This window comes from Sorex fumeus, unplaced genomic scaffold (genome assembly GCF_029834395.1).
Source record: "Sorex fumeus unplaced genomic scaffold, SorFum_2.1 ptg000047l, whole genome shotgun sequence".
NCBI classification, from domain to species: Eukaryota; Metazoa; Chordata; class Mammalia; order Eulipotyphla; family Soricidae; genus Sorex; species Sorex fumeus.
In genome coordinates, this window is record NW_026606104.1 from 4,278,874 (window position 1) to 4,295,572 (window position 16,699).

General features: G+C 52.6%; 1 protein-coding gene across 1 annotated transcript in view; it reads right to left on the reverse strand.

The window, feature by feature from the left end:
* KCNN3 (potassium calcium-activated channel subfamily N member 3) overlaps positions 1 to 16,699 on the reverse strand; it is a 149,480-nt gene that overhangs the window by 12,907 nt on the left and 119,874 nt on the right. Inside the window, exons 4-5 of the mRNA XM_056123658.1 lie at positions 8,298 to 8,439; positions 2,274 to 2,384 (exon numbers count right to left, since the gene is read on the reverse strand). Coding sequence (XP_055979633.1) covers positions 2,274 to 2,384; positions 8,298 to 8,439 — 253 coding nt within the window. The remainder of the gene's footprint in view (positions 1 to 2,273; positions 2,385 to 8,297; positions 8,440 to 16,699) is intronic.

The following is a 16,699-nucleotide window of genomic DNA, read 5'->3' on the forward strand; positions in this document are numbered from 1 at the left end:
TCGCTGTGTGGACGGTGAGTGATTGCTTTTATCTCGTCACCCTCTGGCTGTCCTCTCCGGAGAGGCTTGGCATGGTGCCACCTGGCCTCTGATTACCATCAGGGTGGGGCGAGGTGCATGGGGGCTTGTCTTTTTGGCCCAGGAACCACTTCTGAGGGGAGCTATGAGCCATTTTGTGAGGACAGAGAGCAGCTCAGCCCCTGGGGACCCCTGGGGAGGAAGGTGGGCTTCCACGAGCCAGTCCAAGCTAGGCAAGACCAGAGCAGACAGACCCAGGTGTCAATCTCCTTCCAATCCAAGTTCTATGAAAGGACCTTAGGGTGCCGAACCCTGCCAGTTTTGAAAATCCTCTCTGCAAGCACCTTTCTTTTCTGTTGTTTAATCCACTTGGAAAATATATTACAAGCTAGAGGGACATTTCCACAGATTTAAGTGTTCTCAGGAAAACAAGATGTTATTCGATTAAAAAGTTGCCCCTTGCATTCATGGCTGAGGGATAAATATTTGTTGATTTGATTTTCAGCCCTACTTTTCAAAAAAGTAAGTGGACTCCAGGAGGACTTCAAAGAATTCTTTTTGAAAGACTGAAATTAGCAATCAAAATCTCATCTCCTTCTACGATTATATTGCAGGGGGGATGGTTTATTTTCCCATTCTAAAAGCGAGCTGGCTTGGCTCGACTTTATTTTCCTCCAGCGTCTGATTTACAGAATGAAACATGGAGAGGACAAAGGAAGAACAAGAAATGCAAAGCAAAATCCTTAGATCTGAAAAGCAACCCAGATTAAATAAACAGGGGACCTTGGGAAAATGCTTCTGCAACATCCTGGAGGTTTCTCCTCTCTGACCCCTCTCTCCTGCACAAAATCATGTCAGGAGAATAGATGCAAGCCTGTTTGCTTTTAGGTGTCCCAATAACTTTTGAAATTTGCTCAGCACCGAGCATTGCCCTTTGTCTGCATTAGCAGGATGGAAGGACAGTCTCGGGGTGGAACCCCAGTGAGGCCTCCCCCCCCCGCCCCCTCCCCCCCAGGGATCGGCCTTCAGTCCTGCCTTCTTTACACCATAAAAAGTGTTTTACTCTGGACGATGGGCAGCTCTGGGCCATGCTGATGTCGACAGCATCCCTGTCTTTGCTTGGACCCGTTTCCTCATGACATCTGTGGAGGCTCTTGAAAGAATCCAGTAAATGTAATCAAAGACCAAACAATCAAACACCATAAATAATTCTGCGGAGAAGCCAGAGAGGCCTTGGCAACTGCACATTCTCCCACCGCCTCCTGCGGGTGAGTGCGCTCACCCTCCCATTCATTCCCTTTTTTTGTTCTCTCTTTGCTTTGTCTCAATTTTTAACACATTTTTTTTTCTTTCAGCACCACCACACTAATCACTGAACATCTCTGGCTTTCAGAACCCCCAAATCCAAATGGGGTTGCTCGTGGCTCTCCTAACCCACTTTTGTCCTTAATGAGAAGAAGCCTGCGTGGGCTTCTGACCCCCTCACTGCCCGGCTCGGGAAGAGTGCTGCAGGAAATCGTCTCTCCTGCCCTCCGCTCAGCCTGCAACTTGAAAGAATTTTCCATAAAAGCTGTCATTAAATAAACAGCTCCTGCCTCTCTCATTTGGCCCACTGCTCTCCTGGAAGGCTCGTTTCTGTCTCTTCTAAATGGGCCTTTTCTCTTTTCTTCTCTGACAATTCACTGGGGTGGGGGGTGGAGAGACTGAGACTTTCCAGAGCGAAACCGCCTCCCCTTGCTGCGTACTGCCAGCCCTCCATCCTCCTTAGCCACCTGCATGAGGAAGCAAGAGAGAAACGTTCTCTGGAAAGCCCAGGACAATCGGATGGTGGTGTCTCAACCAACGACATTCAGGAGCATGGTGGTGCCAGCAGGAAGGTCTTGAATGATTTTTTTTTTTGAAGGATTGGATTTAGACATGCTTCCAGGAGCATTTCTGAAGACTTTCTCTGCCCTTCTGAATGAGCACCAGGAAAACATTTGAGCCCAAACACAAATGTGACCTCATGCTGGGTGATTCAGCCTGGACCCTAAGCAAGGGGTCGGTGACACCAGGGGACGCTATAGACCTCACAGTCAGGAAACACTTGGCTGGCCTGGACCGCTGTGCAGTGGTCGATGAGGAGATGGGAGCGTGGCCCCCCTCATCTCCAGGCCCTGCCTATCTGTGGGGGGGGGGTGCCCCTACGCCTCCCCACTCTGATGCTCTCCAGAGGCCCTGGGGTCCACCTGGCGTGGCCGGCAGCGCGGTCTTACCCGTTTGGTGAGCTGGGTGTCCATCATGAAGTTGTGCACGTGCTTCTCGGCCTTGGTGAGCTCCAGCTTCCGGGCCACCACCGCCACCACGAGCGCTGTGCAGCCTGCTCCCTGCAGGGGACCGGAGACGCAGTGTCAAAGAGGGGATTGGCTCCATGAAATCTTGCGGGAGCCCCTTGGCTGGTGCTTGCACCCCAAGGAGCTCTGTGGCGCCCCAGAGACTGAGGCGCCTATGAAGTAGCTCAGCGCAGGCTGGCCATTGGGGGGATTGGAAGTGACAGAGGATAGTGGGGACAGGCCAGCTGTGCGGGGCCCATGGTGGTCTGGCACCTACAGATCGTCTCCTATAGGGAGCTAAGAAAGAAGGCCATGGCCACTCGGGGATGGACAGGTCACCTGCCCCGGGTAGAGACTCTTCCTTGAAAATGAGGACATGTGTGTGCTCCACCCTGTGGGGTGTGGTGGCCGCAGGTGGCGATCAGCCTCCAGGGCAGAGCCACAGGGCTCCAATAAGGGACCCTAGAGACAGACCTTTGCAGGGGACAATCCTTTCCTATCCGCTCTCATGCTGACCCAGCCTCAGGCTCCAGGATGGGGAACACCTTGGAAAGCCTCAGGGCACAGTGACCACAATCCACACTGGCCAATTCATCATGTCCATCTGCACCAAACTGAGGAAGGAGCATGGGATGGAGGCTCTGTCAGGGTCAAATTCAAGTTCCCTGGACACGAGAAGCTCCATGAGTCTAGGAAGAGAGGCTTCACCCAGAGAGTGCGGCGAGTGGAAGACGTGCAGGCTGAAAGAGGCTCATTGCAGACGCTTGTGGGGTCACATACACCCTGACGGGTGGCCTGTGGACAGGACAGGCACAGCTCTCCCGAGAGCCTTGGACCTGCTCCCCGAGTCTGCTCACCCATCCCTCCCCACCATAGTAAATCCTGCTTCTTCATGAAAGGAAGGAGGGGATGGAAGGAAGGAAGGAAGGAAGGAAGGAAGGAAGGAAGGAAGGAAGGAAGGGAAGACAGGAGAAAGAAGGAAGGGAGAGAGGGAGGGAGGAAGGGAGAAAGGAAGGAAGGAAGGAAGGAAGGAAGGAAGGAAGGGAAGACAGGAGAAAGAAGAAAGGGAGAGAGGGAGGAAGGAAGGAAGGGGAAGGGAAGGGAGGAAGGAAGGAAGGAAGGGAGGGAGGGAGGGAGGGAGGGAGGGAGGGAGGGAGGGAGGGGAGAACAAAAGGATGAAGAAGGGAAGGGTGGTGTTTTGGAATTCGGGGCCACACCTGGCAGGACTTATTCCTGGCTCTGTGTTCAGGGATCCTTCCTGGTGGGACTTGGGGTCTAAACCGGGTTGGCCATGGGCAAGGGCAGAGCACTACCTCTCAGGACCCCTTGTCTTTTTTCTAGGGGCACCCCAGGAGGGCTTGGCCTGGTTCTGTGAGCCTAGCTGCTGGGCCCATGCAGAGCTGGGATCCACCCCAGGGCCTCAGGCCACACCTCATGCACAGCCCCTGGTGCTCAGACCCTCTTTGCTATGCTTGTCTGGGGGCCCCCAAGCGCAGAGCCATGATGCTGCTCTCCCAAGTCTCCCGTGGCAGCAGGGGTCAGCCCTGTCCGGCTGGGCACCCTCGGCCTGCACATGCGGCCCAGACAGGCTGACTGCAGTCCAGCCCCATCCTTGGCTGCTAGGCGAGCAGTGACTGGGGACGCAGCTGAGCAGTCTTAGGGGCTTCTCAGGCAGCCCGAGGACCCCCCAGAGAACTATCTTCCAGTGATGGAGACTCACTCCTGCAGGGGAGGACAGGATAGTCCTGGGGCCATTTTTGTTCTTGTTTTTCTTTTTTTAAAATGTTTTTCTTTTTATTTATTTATTTATTTAATTTTTTTTTTATTAGTGAAACGCCATGAGGTACAGTTATAGACTTACAAATTTTTGTGCTTGGGTTTCAGTTATGCGGGGCCATTTCTTTAGTTGGCATTGTTCTTTTGTGTTTGCAGGGGTGGGGAGGGTGGGGGGTAAGAAGGGTCAGACCTGGTGACACTCAGGGGTTACCCTTGAGCATCAGGAATTACTCTTGGCAGTGCTCGGGGAGTCATATGGGATGCTGGGGACAGAGCCTTGGTGAGCTGCATGCAAGGCAAGTGCCCTACACTGTACTATTGCTCCAGCCCCCAAAGGATGACTTGTTTTGAGGCATAGAGGAGAGGAAAAGAAATTTTTGTTGTTGGTAGTGGAGGGGGGGATGGGGGAGGCAGGCCACACCTGGCAATGCTCAGGGGGTGCTCCTGGCTCTGCACTCAGGAATTACTCCTGGCAATGCTCGGGACCATATGGGATGCCGGGGATCAGACCCGGGTCAACTGTTGACTGTGTGCAAGGCAAAGGCCCTACCCACTATGCTATCACTTTGGCTACAGGTTGGTTTCTTTCAACAGGAAGATGTCAAAACTCCTTTGAGATCTCCCGAGCATGCTAAACTCTTAGTTCTGATTTGAATCGCAATAAGATGCATGGGGTATACCCAACTTAATATTCCTCTTAGAAAATCCAGAGAGAGAGAGAGAGAGAGAGAGAGAGAGAGAGAGAGGGAGAGAGAGCGCATACTATCTGAATGGCATAAGGGTAATCACCGATAAAGAAACCTAACATATCTTTCCATTAGAGGGCTCAAACATTAGCAATGAGGGCTCAGACTAGCAAGCTTCAGGAAGCAGAGGGTGGGGTGATGGAACCCAGTCTGTGGGGCCCATTCAGAGTGTGGGGGAGAGGGAGGAGAGAGCTGGGAGAGAGGCTGAGTGAAAGGGGGAAGGAGAGAGGGAGAGGGGTGGGGAGAGAAGAGGGGGTGGGAAGGGGGCAGGGCCAGCAGGGTGCGGGCAGCCACTGGACAGGGTCTTGGCCGCGGGACAGGTGAGGAGGGGAGTGACCAGGGCCTTCCCCCTCCCAGTGCCCCCTAACAGTGTCAGGGTACACCAGGCTCCTATGGGGACCCAGCCTCTGTGCCTGCCTGCTAGGTTTCAGGAGACAAAGGGCCAAGGTGAGTTGTGGGTGGGACTCAGGCCTGGCTGGGGGCCCAGAGAGGAGAGTGCTGAGGCTGGGGTGGCTGTGGGTCAGGTCAGCCCCTGACTCTGACATCTGCCTTCAGAGGAGCCAGTCCTGGTTCACTGAGAACACCAGCCATCTCTCCAGAAGCTTCTCTGTGTGACTCCTAGCTCCCCGGGGTGAGGGTGGGGCAGCCCCTCTCTGAGGTCAGACTGTCCTGGGACGGGGTCGGGGTCAGGGGCAGCACCCAGGGGTGGCTGGGGTGAGCACACCTGCCCCGGGCATAGGGCCGGGTGGGCCCATCTCTGCCCTCCCTCATGTGGTTTCCAAGAAACCTTTTCCGGCTGGAAAACCTTGATTTGGAAGAACTGTCCCGAGGGGGAAGGAGGATGAGGTGTTTCCAAGGAAAGAAGCCCTGAGATCAAACACAGAATCGGTGGAGGTGGGGGAGGGCGGACGGCTGGAGTCTGTTCCCGCGGCGACTCCACGAGGCAACGAAAATAACATCAGTTGGTTGGGAACCAAGGTGTTTCGGGAAGCGGCTCCCCTCTGAAGCTGACACCAGGCAGACGAGCCCCAGTTCCCCCACCGCGATGACTCAACCCAGCCAGCTAGTCTCCACCTTTCCCTGTACCCCAACCAGTTTCTCTCAGGGACCCTCGCTCCAGGCCGCCACGGTCGTCCCTGGAGGCTGGCACTTGGTCCCTGCAGGCAGGGGCCACTCGGTGAGTCAGCGTTAGGAGGTGGCTGTATTCAAATGGGGGTCCCCTGGGGAACCAAAGGTCCTGGGGCCTGCGGAAGCAAAGGGTCAGCCCAGGCCAGGCCCCTTGCCCCTGCCCGGTCAAAGCACGACAACTCCACCTTCTCATGCTCCCTGTCATTGCGGCTCCTAGACCCCCAGCAGCCCAGTCTCTGCTCCCGGCTTCACAGAACCTTTCACGTCTTCCTCGCAAGGACACGGGCCTTCACGGATCTGCCTTTGGGGGTGAAATCTCAAGCACACCAGGCCTTTGCCAACAGTGTCAAGTTGCTCAGACAATTATATACCCGCTTAATGGTTGATAATTACACCGTTACTGGGATTGCCGAGAGAAAACAATGATTAAGACTATTTACAGCCCTTGCGTGTGCGCGTCTGTGAGACACACACACACACATGCACACACGTACACGCACATACACACAGATCTTTCCTTCCCTTGCCGAGCGAGGCCTGCCGGCCTGTGTGGTGGCCATGGTAACACACAGGAAGCTCTACCTTTCCCCAGGCTCTTGCAACAACAACAGGGAGAAGGGAGGGGTGGGAGTGGGGGGCTGAGTTCCCGTGGAACCCTGGCAGAAGTGACTCAGCTAGAAAAAGTCACATTTGTTAGAGTCATGGCCCCAGGGGGTTCCACTGCTGACCCCGCAGTGAAGCTGCTGACTCCAGCGGCTGGTGAAAGCACCATAATGAACGGTGCCTCGCCCCCGGCCTGTGTATGGGAAGGAACAGTTTGGCGCTGCTGGGTTTCGGCAAGAATAGATGAAAGGCTGGAGCAGCGTGTTTGATCTGGAAGCAGGTTTCTCCATCGGAGGGTCCCCTGCCCCTGGGAAAGGAACAAAAGGTTCTTTCCTGGAGGTTGCTGGAGAGCGAGCCTGGAGCCAAGCGGGTGCCCAGCCACCTGGGGGGGGGGTGCAGGAAGGGCAGATGCCCACAGCCCAGGGAGGGCAGGAGGCCGGGGAAGCCCAGGCTCCATGCCGCCCTGAGCTGAACCAGAGAACAGCTCGGTCTAAACATAATGGAGGTTCCCAGCAGGCCACAGCCCAATGGATTCTGGGGTGCCAGGCCCATACTCTGAGCAGTGTGGAGGCAGGAAAGCCTGGCTGGCACTGCTGTCCTCTCTGGAAGCAGAGTTGGGCCTGGTCGGCTGGTGCCAGTGGGCCCAGAGCCAGGAGAGTGCTTGCTCCATGGTCTCTGTTCGGCTCAGGATGGGGGAGAGCTGAGGGGATGGGGGATGGCTCTGTGGACCCTGCCCTCAGGGTAGTCTCCTGGCTGATCCTCTTCAGGGGTGCTGGGGTGAGCAAGGAGATCCAAGGAGTGCCTGAAGGGAAGGACCTTCGTCACCCAAGTACGAGGGGCGGGGGAGGACAGGAAGGGCGAGAGCCGAGTAAGGCCGGCACCTCTGCCTCACTCGGCTGTGGCCTCCGGTGGGACCCCTAGATCCTCTCATGAAAGCAGCCACAGGGGCTCCCACTGGGTGCTAGAGGGAGGGCAGAGGGCAGAAGTGCCTGCCCTGTACAAAATGGCCTGCTTGAGGGAGTGCCCCCTCCTCCGCCAGGGTAGGCCACATGTGCATGTGTGCATGTGTGATGTGTGAGTGAGCATGTGTGTGCATTTGTGTGCATATGTGAGTGCATGTGTGTCATGTGTGAGTGTGTGAATGTGTGTGCATGTGTGAGTGCATATGTGTGCCTGTGTACACGTGTGCTTGTGTACGTATGTGCATGAGTACTATGTGCAGGTGTGCATGTGAGCACTGTATGAGTGTGTATGCGTGTGTCTGTGAGCATGTGTGCGTGAATACATGTGTACATACGTGGTGTGTGTATGGGGGTGACATGGAGGCCATCACCCAGCTCCTTGCTGTTGCCAGCAGGCAGGGCAGAACAGCCCCCACCCCTTACCCCTGGGAGCCCTGCCCCACCCCACATCCCTCGTGATAGGCAAGTGTGTGTGTCAGTGACTGTGTAGCTGAGGTCACCTCATGCTGGGGGACATCGACATGGGAAGGCCCAGGCCCTTAGACCCAGAACCACACACACAGACATGGCATCAGTTGGGGGACGTGTCTGAGGGTCCCTCCAGATCCCCACGCCCGCCCTCAGTCCTAGAAGTCCCACTAAGCTCCAGCTGGTGAGGTGCCAGAGAGGGCACCCATGTGTGGCCCCTAAGCCAGCAGCTCTGCCCCCAGGTTGGGAGGCTGTGGACCCTCGGGCGCGGGGCGGGTACTCACCATGATGCCTGTGAGCAGACACACCCCCTTCCCGCAGTACGTGTGCGGCACCATGTCCCCGTAGCCGATGGACAGGAACGTGATGGAGATGAGCCACATGGCGCCCAGGAAGTTACTCGTGACATCCTGCTGGTCATGGTACCTGCCAAGGGGACACGATGGTTAGGGCAGGAACGACCACAGGAGCCGCACACCCGAGGCCCTCCCCTGCAGCCCTGCTCTCCTGCCCTCGCTTGGGGTGAGGTGCTCTGTCCTGAGTGATGCAGAGTCAGGCGACAGTCTAGATGCACTGGACGTGCCAGCTCCAGCATCCAGGAGACGTGCTGGGCATCCCAACTCACGTACCCTGGAAGGGGCTGATGGGCTGCACGGCTGGCACCTCCAGAGGAGGATTCCCGGGGTGCCAGGGGTCTCTGCAGAAGAAGGGCTCCCCTCCTGAGCTGAGGGCATGGTTGGCTGGCAGCACATGGCCCCCACCCTGCCCGTATTCCTCTCCTTCCTCCACCTCAAACCCCAAAGCACCACCCAGGGCTCTGAAATGCAAAGTGAACAGGACAGAGATGTGCCCACATGGGTTGGGGGTGGGTGGCACATGGGAGGAGCCAGAAGACCGGAGGCAGGAGGCGAGATGGCCTGGGAGAGGACAGGAAGAGCAACGATTGGCCTTTCGCAGGGAGCTCTGAACACCTGAGCTCGCTGGACCCAGAGAACCCTCTTGGTGGGTTTGGAACGTCGTCATGGAGATAGATAAGCCGGGGTGCAAATAGCAGGCAGGAAGTGATGTGACTCACAGGTGGTTCAGGACCATGGGAGTAGAAAGGAGAAAACGAGCATCCAAAGCTATTTACAACTTCTGAGCTATGTGCATGGGTCTCGGATCCACAGCCTCCCCCCACGCTGTTCCTGCAGAGAGGTAAAGTAAAAGTAAAGGAAAGGAAGACCGGGGACTACTCCTGCCATAGAGGACTGGAAGAAGATGGGGAGGGGGCGGGGGTGAGAGGAGAGCGGATCAATCCCTGTTTTTATTTATTTAGAGGCTCAGGAGGAAAAGGTGTTGGGTGTTTTGTTTTTTTTTTTAGGGAGTTTAATATAGTTATGATCATCTCATTAGGGTATGGAGTATGTGTTGTTTCACTTTTTAAATGATTAAATAAATAGTAGTTGCGAGACTGGGCAAAAACAGTGGATAAACAACTCTGGTCTGCTCTCACTCCTGCCTGAACCCCTCTGCCATGAACGGGTTCATTCTCCTGCTTTAAAAATAAGCAGACTGCCAGGAATTCCCAGACATCTGTGGAAAGTCTCTCACATTGAAGACACCGACCAAAGCAGTCAATTAAATAAACAAAAGAGAACTCTGGATCAAACACAGACCATTCACAGAGAGAAACTCTCAGGGAAAAGCCCTTTCATGGATGGTGGAAGAGATAAAATAATGCATCGGGCCCACGTGCTAGGAACGGCATGCAAGTCTAACAAAGGCTTCCCCGGGGATCAGGTGATGAGCTGAGGAGGTTCCCGACAAGGCAGAAAAAGACAGGGATGACCCAGGAGGCAAAATATGAGAAAATGAGAGGCTCCTCCCACCAGCCCTACTCTGAAGCATTTCGGGAGAGAGCTGGGTGGGTAAATTAGAAGTTGTTAAAGAAATCATTCTAAATGGCCTCCGGAGCACAGCCGCACCCACCTGCTTCTAGATCAGCAGAAAAGAGGAAAGAGAGAGGGGGAGAGAATAGAGAGAGAAAGAGGAGAGAGTGGAAAGAGAGAGGAGAGAGCGAGAGAAAAGAAAAGAGAGAGGAGAGAGAGAGAGAGAGAGAGAGAGAGAGAGAGAGAGAGAGATCAACCAACGATCAACCTTCTAAAGGGAATGGGCTCCAAACCAGAATTCCACACCAAGGTCTCAGTTAAGCCTGAGGCCAGGGGATGAGTCCAGCCGTGCAAGGCTGGTCTTGGGAATGTCCAGGGGGTGCTTGTCCCCATTCAAGGAGCCCCCATGAAGGAGGCAGCGTTGGGGTGGAGCAGGCTGCAGATGAGGGTCTGCCCAGGGGATGGTACTGGGGTACTGGGGCGTCCAGGCCCTACCCAAGCTCAGAGAAACAGAATCCATAGAAAAATGGACCCAAAGGGCTTGCGCATCAGCTGACTGTGGGAAGTGGAGCTGAGTCAGTGATAAACATGTAAAAAAGCAAACAGATGAACATGTGTGTTCATTAAGGGGAGAAGCAACGAGTGGATTGGCCTGGAAATGCCACTGACCAACCCAGGGCTAAGTGGATGGGGCCGGGGCGGGTTAGCAGGGAGGAAAGTGCCAGGCAGGGGCCAAAGCCTCAAGAAGGCAGGGCGGGGGCGGGGAGGACAAAGGTGTTTTGGGGAGGGCTTGGCACAGGCTTCTAAGGAGGGCTCATGCCAAAGCCCACCCGCCCACTCTAAAGTGTGTGCGAGCCTGATCCCACATTCTCAAACGCTAAAGTGGCCCAAAGCACGCAGAAAGGCACCTGCCTGTTGGGAGGCCAGAAACCTGCCAGACCTGTGCCCAGGCGCACCCAGCCCCCCAGAATATGCTGTGCCTTGTCTCTGAGCACCCCTCTGCGGCACCCCTGGCCCCCAGCCCTGATTCCAAGCTCATCACGTTCTTGTTCTCCTCCAGCTCCTCAACAGCCATGTGCAGACTTGACAGAGTCCCGGGGATGCTTTTGCTCGTTATTGGATGACAGCCACATGGAGAGTGCGGGCCAGGCGGCCTCTGACACAGACCCTGTGTGTCCCCCCAACCCTGGAATACACCATCTTTGAGGACCCCCTCTTCCTAAGTGTCGGCTGGGACCAGTGATTCCGACAGATGGGCTATGGAGGAGGTGATGGGCATCCTTCTGAGGTTGTTTGGTTTGGGGACCACAGCTGGCAGTGCTCAGGGCTTATTCCCGACTCTACTCAGAATTCAATTCTGGGGCTAGAAAGATAGTACGGTGGGTAGGGCACTTGTCTTGCATGCAGCTGACCTAGGTTTGACCCCTAGTGGTACTATGGAGGACAGTATAGGCAGGTCAGGCCCATATTGTCCCCCAGAGTAGCACCAAGAGTCAAGAGTAAGCCCTGAGTACTGCTGGGTGTGCCCCTTCAAAAAAAAAAAAACAACAACACCCAAATCACTCTTAGTAGGGCTCTGGGACACAATATGGTGCCAGAGATTGAACCCAGATCGACTTCATGCAAGGCAAATGCCCTCCCCACTGCCCCATCTCTCCAGCTCACTTTTTTTTTCTTTTTGGGTTCACACCCAGTGATGCTCAGGGGTTACTCTTAGTTCTGCACTCAGGAATTACTCCTGAAGGTGCTCGGGGGACTATGTGAGATGCTGGGGATTGAACCTGGGTCAGCCTTGTGTAAGGCAAACACCCTACCCGCTGTATTATCGTTCCGGCTCCTCCAGCCCACCTCTAAGGTTGGCTGTAAGGAGACTGGGGCTGCTCTAGTGGGGGACATATGGCTCTTCCTCTGTGGAATCACAACCCCTTGGAAGAAACCACCACCGGGTGGGCAGGCTCTGGTGGCCAGCCCTCGGCCTTGCCAGTGAGCAGAAAAGCAGAGGCCTGAAATCGAGCTCAGAGATGGCTGATGGTTCCCCTCCCATCGGCTGACAGACCCTACAGGTCCCCATCCCGGCTGCCCTGGAGTTCCTGACCCACTGTGGCCACTTGATGGCCAACATTTGTTTTAAGTTGTGAAGTCAGGGGCCATCTGTTCTGCAACAAGAAACCTCTGACACACTGAGCTCTCCTTTGCATCGTTTTCCCCCACCAGCCTCCTGGCCAGTGATACCTGTGGCTCCCATGAACTTTCACTCCCGTGTTCATTCCATCTTAAGAGTAAATCATAGTTGAGTGATTCAGTCACTGACAAACATCTGGGAAGCAAATCAGTTTTTCCCCCTAAAGAGCAATGTCACTATAATCATTCTCTTTTCCCCTCACTGATTTTATGCCTATTAATATGTATTTTGGGGGATCTCTCTCTCTTACTATTTTTGTTTTTTAAAATTTATTTTATTTTTATAAAGTAGTTCACAATATTTGATTACATTTAATATTCGCACACCAATCCCACCACCATTACACCTTCCCACCACCATATTTCAGATGTTTCCATCCCGAACCTGAGCCCCTCCTCCAAAGCAGAACTGAAATAAGTTATTTTGTATTGTTTGTTATGAATAAACTGCTGAAAATGCTCCAAAATAGTTTTCTTAGAGGAAAGTGTGTGAAGATTGTTGTATTTCACCCAAGGGCCATTAAGCCCTTCTATAAGAGATCTATAAGAGATCACTACCATGTTGTTAAAGATTGAGCCCTGTGTGCTTTTATATCACTGTCACTGTCCTCCCATTGTTCATCAATTTGCTCAAGCGGGCCCAGTAACACTGTGAGACTTGAGACTTGTTACTGTGTTTGGCATATCGAATATGTCACGGGTAGCTTGCCAGGCTTTACTGTGCAGGCGAGATACTCTCAGTAGCATGCCGGGTTCTCTGAGAGGGGTGGAGGAATCAAACTCCCATCAGTCATGTTGGCTGCGTGCAAGGCAAACGCCCTACCCACTGTGCTATTGCTCCAACTCCATGCTTTTACACACAGAAGACTCACCCTACCCCTACCGGTACCAGATAAATACCTCACCGGCAGACCTCCACTACCTCCACTACCCAGCCGCCGCCACACTCCAGGACGATTTCCGGACCCGCGTGGCCGCAAAGCGACCGCATGACACATTATAAGACACTAAATACCCATCTTCCAGAATTGCCGTACCATATTTGATAGGGTTCAAATATGGCAACACCTACAAGGGCGATTAGAGGTCGCCCCAAAAGCTTCTTTCCCTCTTGGAAAGCCTGGCAAGCTACCAAGAGTATTCCACTCACAAGGCAGAGCCTCGCAAGCTATCTGTTGTGTATTCGATATGCCAAAACCAGTGATTACAATGGGTCTCATTCCTCTGACCCTGAAGGTGTCACCAATATGGCAGCATATATATATATGTAAAAATATATTTCCCTCTAAGATTGGTTGCCTTCTACTTTAAATCCCATCAAATGTGGTGTACTACTCTTGGAATATTAGCAGTCCAGGAATAGGTTCACTCATGGGTGAGGCTCAGCCTGAGTGTGTGGAGAGCGGTTGTGAGCATGGTGACGGTTGAGTTCTGGAGGTTTTTGGCTGCTGGGGCTGGGAGCCTTGGGGTGGGGAGGGGCCTTGCCCCTCCCCCTCTGGGGTGCCCTGAATGAAACAGCCTGATGTGGGGTCCAACGGCATGGTTATGGTATTTTTATGCTTTCTTCCGAGAGAATTATGATGAACCTACTAACGTTATATTTAATATGGATGGATATTGAAGTCACCTTGCAGTGCCTTCATGGCCAATGTTTGTTTTAAGTTGCTAAATATGTTCCAGGTAGTTAGCTTCACCCAGTTCTACCCTTTACTTTTGACTCTACTTCCTGTCCCTCCCCTGCCCTTCTGGTGACCTTAGAGTCTAACACATTCTGTATGTTTTATTTCATTCATCCATCTGGTTTCTCCATATGACACATATGAGTGTAATCATATAAGTCTGTCTTTCTTCATCTGACTTACTTGACCAAACATCTTTTTTTTTTTTTTAAATTTTTGGTTTTGAACCACACCTGGCTGTGCTCAGGGCTTACATCTGGCTCTGCACTCAGGGATCACTCCTGGCAGGACTTGGTGGAGGATATGGGATGCTGGGGATTGAACCCATGTCAGTTACATGCAAGCCAAGAGCCCTGACCACAATCTCTCTGTGTTGTCTCTCTGCCTGAGAACAAACACCCTTAATAATGGCTTCTGAAACTGGGTAAGAGGTTCCTCTATGGCACACAGCTGTGTGGTTCTGTCCTTTTGTAGATACATACATATTTGACATCGTTAGAAAATGCCATGCTCTTTTCCACAACAGTGGCACTGCTAGATAAGAATTAATCACACTGCTCCAGGTCTTCATTAACTCTTTGCATTAAATTTTTTTCAGGGGCCTGCCTGATGTTGGGATCAAACCCAAGGCCTTATATATCTGAAGCCTGCACTTTACCGTCATTTTTATCGCTGGTGGATTTTAGTCAAACTAGTGGGTAAAGACAATGCTTTTAGACTTTCATTTTCCTGGTAAAATACTTGAGTATCATTTCATGTGTTTATTAGTCACTTCCTCTTCTGTGAAGTGCCATTTAGGAGTTTTGCCCATTTTTCTATGGTTTGTTTTGGTCTTTTGTTCTTACTGATCCTCAGAGTTCTTTATATATTTTGGGTAAAAAGAACTTGTATGTATCACAAATATCTCCTTCCAGTTTATTCCTGACCTTGATTTTCTTTAGAGTATTTTTGATGAATAGAAGACTTCTGCCTTTTTTTTTTTTGCTGTAGTTAGAATTTTTCTTTCTTTTTATTTCTAATACTGACATGTATGACTTAAAAAAAATCTTTACGTGACTTAAAGTCTTACAACTACTTCTAAATTGTGGCCTTTCATGCTGGTCTTTAACCCACTAGAATCATTTTGTGTGCGATGCAAGGTAGGGATGCGATTTTTTTCCCCTTTCTTATATGGTTCACAAATGATCCCAGACCCACTGAGTGAGCCGTCCACCCTTTCTTGCCAGATTTTCAATGCTGTCTCTGCTGCAGGGAGCATGTACACCAGTGAGGTCATTTCTGGGTTCTCGACCCTGCCACTGGGTGATCAGTCTGATGTAAGCAGGCAGGCAGATAGGGAAGCCCCTTCCAAGGCAATGGCAGTAAATTTCCTGGGAACTAATAGCCCTGAAGTTGTGAAGGCCAACCTTGCAGAAAACAGGAACTAAGGCCTGATAAGACCCTCGACTGGGGCCTGCAACAGATCCAGAGAAGCTCCAGCAGAAACAAAAGGCCAGGAAAGGAATTTCTAAGACCATCACTACTCCCAACCACCTTGGCAGCCTCCTTAGCAATGGACTTTGACCTAGGTAGAAGCCCCATGCTGGGTGCTGCTTGGAAAAACCCTATAAAAGCCACCATGACCTACTGAAAGTAGACTATAGACCGAACATGTTTGCCATTCAATGCCTCTTTTGCAAATCTCAGCAACCAAAAAGAGAGAGAGAACCAAAGGGAATGCCCTGCCACAGAGGCAGGGTGGGATGGCGGGGCTGGGGGGTGGGAGGGGTACTGGAATCATTGATGGTGGAGAATGGGCACTGATGGAGGGATGGGTACTCGATCATTGTATAACTGAAACCCAAGCACAAAAATTTGTAAGGTCAACAACTGTACCTCATGGTATTTCACTAATAAAATATAAATAAATAAAATATAATATAAAAATAAATAAAAATTTCCTGCCAAAAAAAAAAAAAAGCCACCATGACCGAAGGAAGGGCACGCATATGCTGCCCCAGCCCTTGTGCTGCTTGAGTCCACGTGGCCAAACACATGCAGTGCCTGAGCACATGTGTAGCCGGCATCTCCCCTCTTGAGATGTGTACTTTCATTTCTAATTCTGGGGTGTGTGTAAGGGCTCTCTCCTGCCTTGGAGAAGTCCGTGTTCATCTCTTGAGCACTCTCCACTTTCCTCCTCTTTCCGTTCAAAACTTTCAAATAAAATCTGTTTCACTTCACTGCTCGTCTACTCCTGAAATTCTTTTCTGTGAAGCGAGACAAGAACCCAGTAACCCTGGATCCCAGGTGGCAGAGGGGGATGGGGAGAACGTGACCATCTTTCTCCTCCCCGCTTCATGAAAGTCACCCATCAGGCCCACCGACATCAAGTCTAGCTCCACACACTGCCCGGCCCACTGTGCTTTTCCAGTCGTGGAACATGCACCACTCGGGATCACAGCAGTGGCCTCACGTGGCCAGCTCGCTGCCTTCTGGTCCTCCGAGAATGTGGCTTAGATCAGTGAGGTGGTGACACCCCTGAAGGTGACTTCAGCTGTTCTCTCGAGCGGATAAACTCTGTCAAAGTAGCTGCCAAATTCTCAGGGCCTGGAGTCAGCTCTCACTGTTACGAGAGCTCGGCGCTTTGACGTTAGCTGTGACCCATCTCCTTCCACAGGGATCTTAGCGCGGCGAAGGTTCGAGCCATTTGTGCTTTGTCTCTTCTGGTGGTTGGAATTTCGCAGGAACAGAGCCAGGCGTCCACACGAATGCCTGCCAAGTGGCTTGCTTGGGCTTCACCTTCAGTGACCCTCACCTTCTTCACACCCCGGTGGAAGCCCTCACCCCCCCCCCCCCCATCCTTGAAACTGTGGAATGCATTAGAGTTCGCCAAGTTCTGCAGTGGGAAATTCAACTCAACCCCCGTGACCTCTGACCCCAGGACGCCCACAGAAGCCTGCTGGTCTTTTTGGTCTT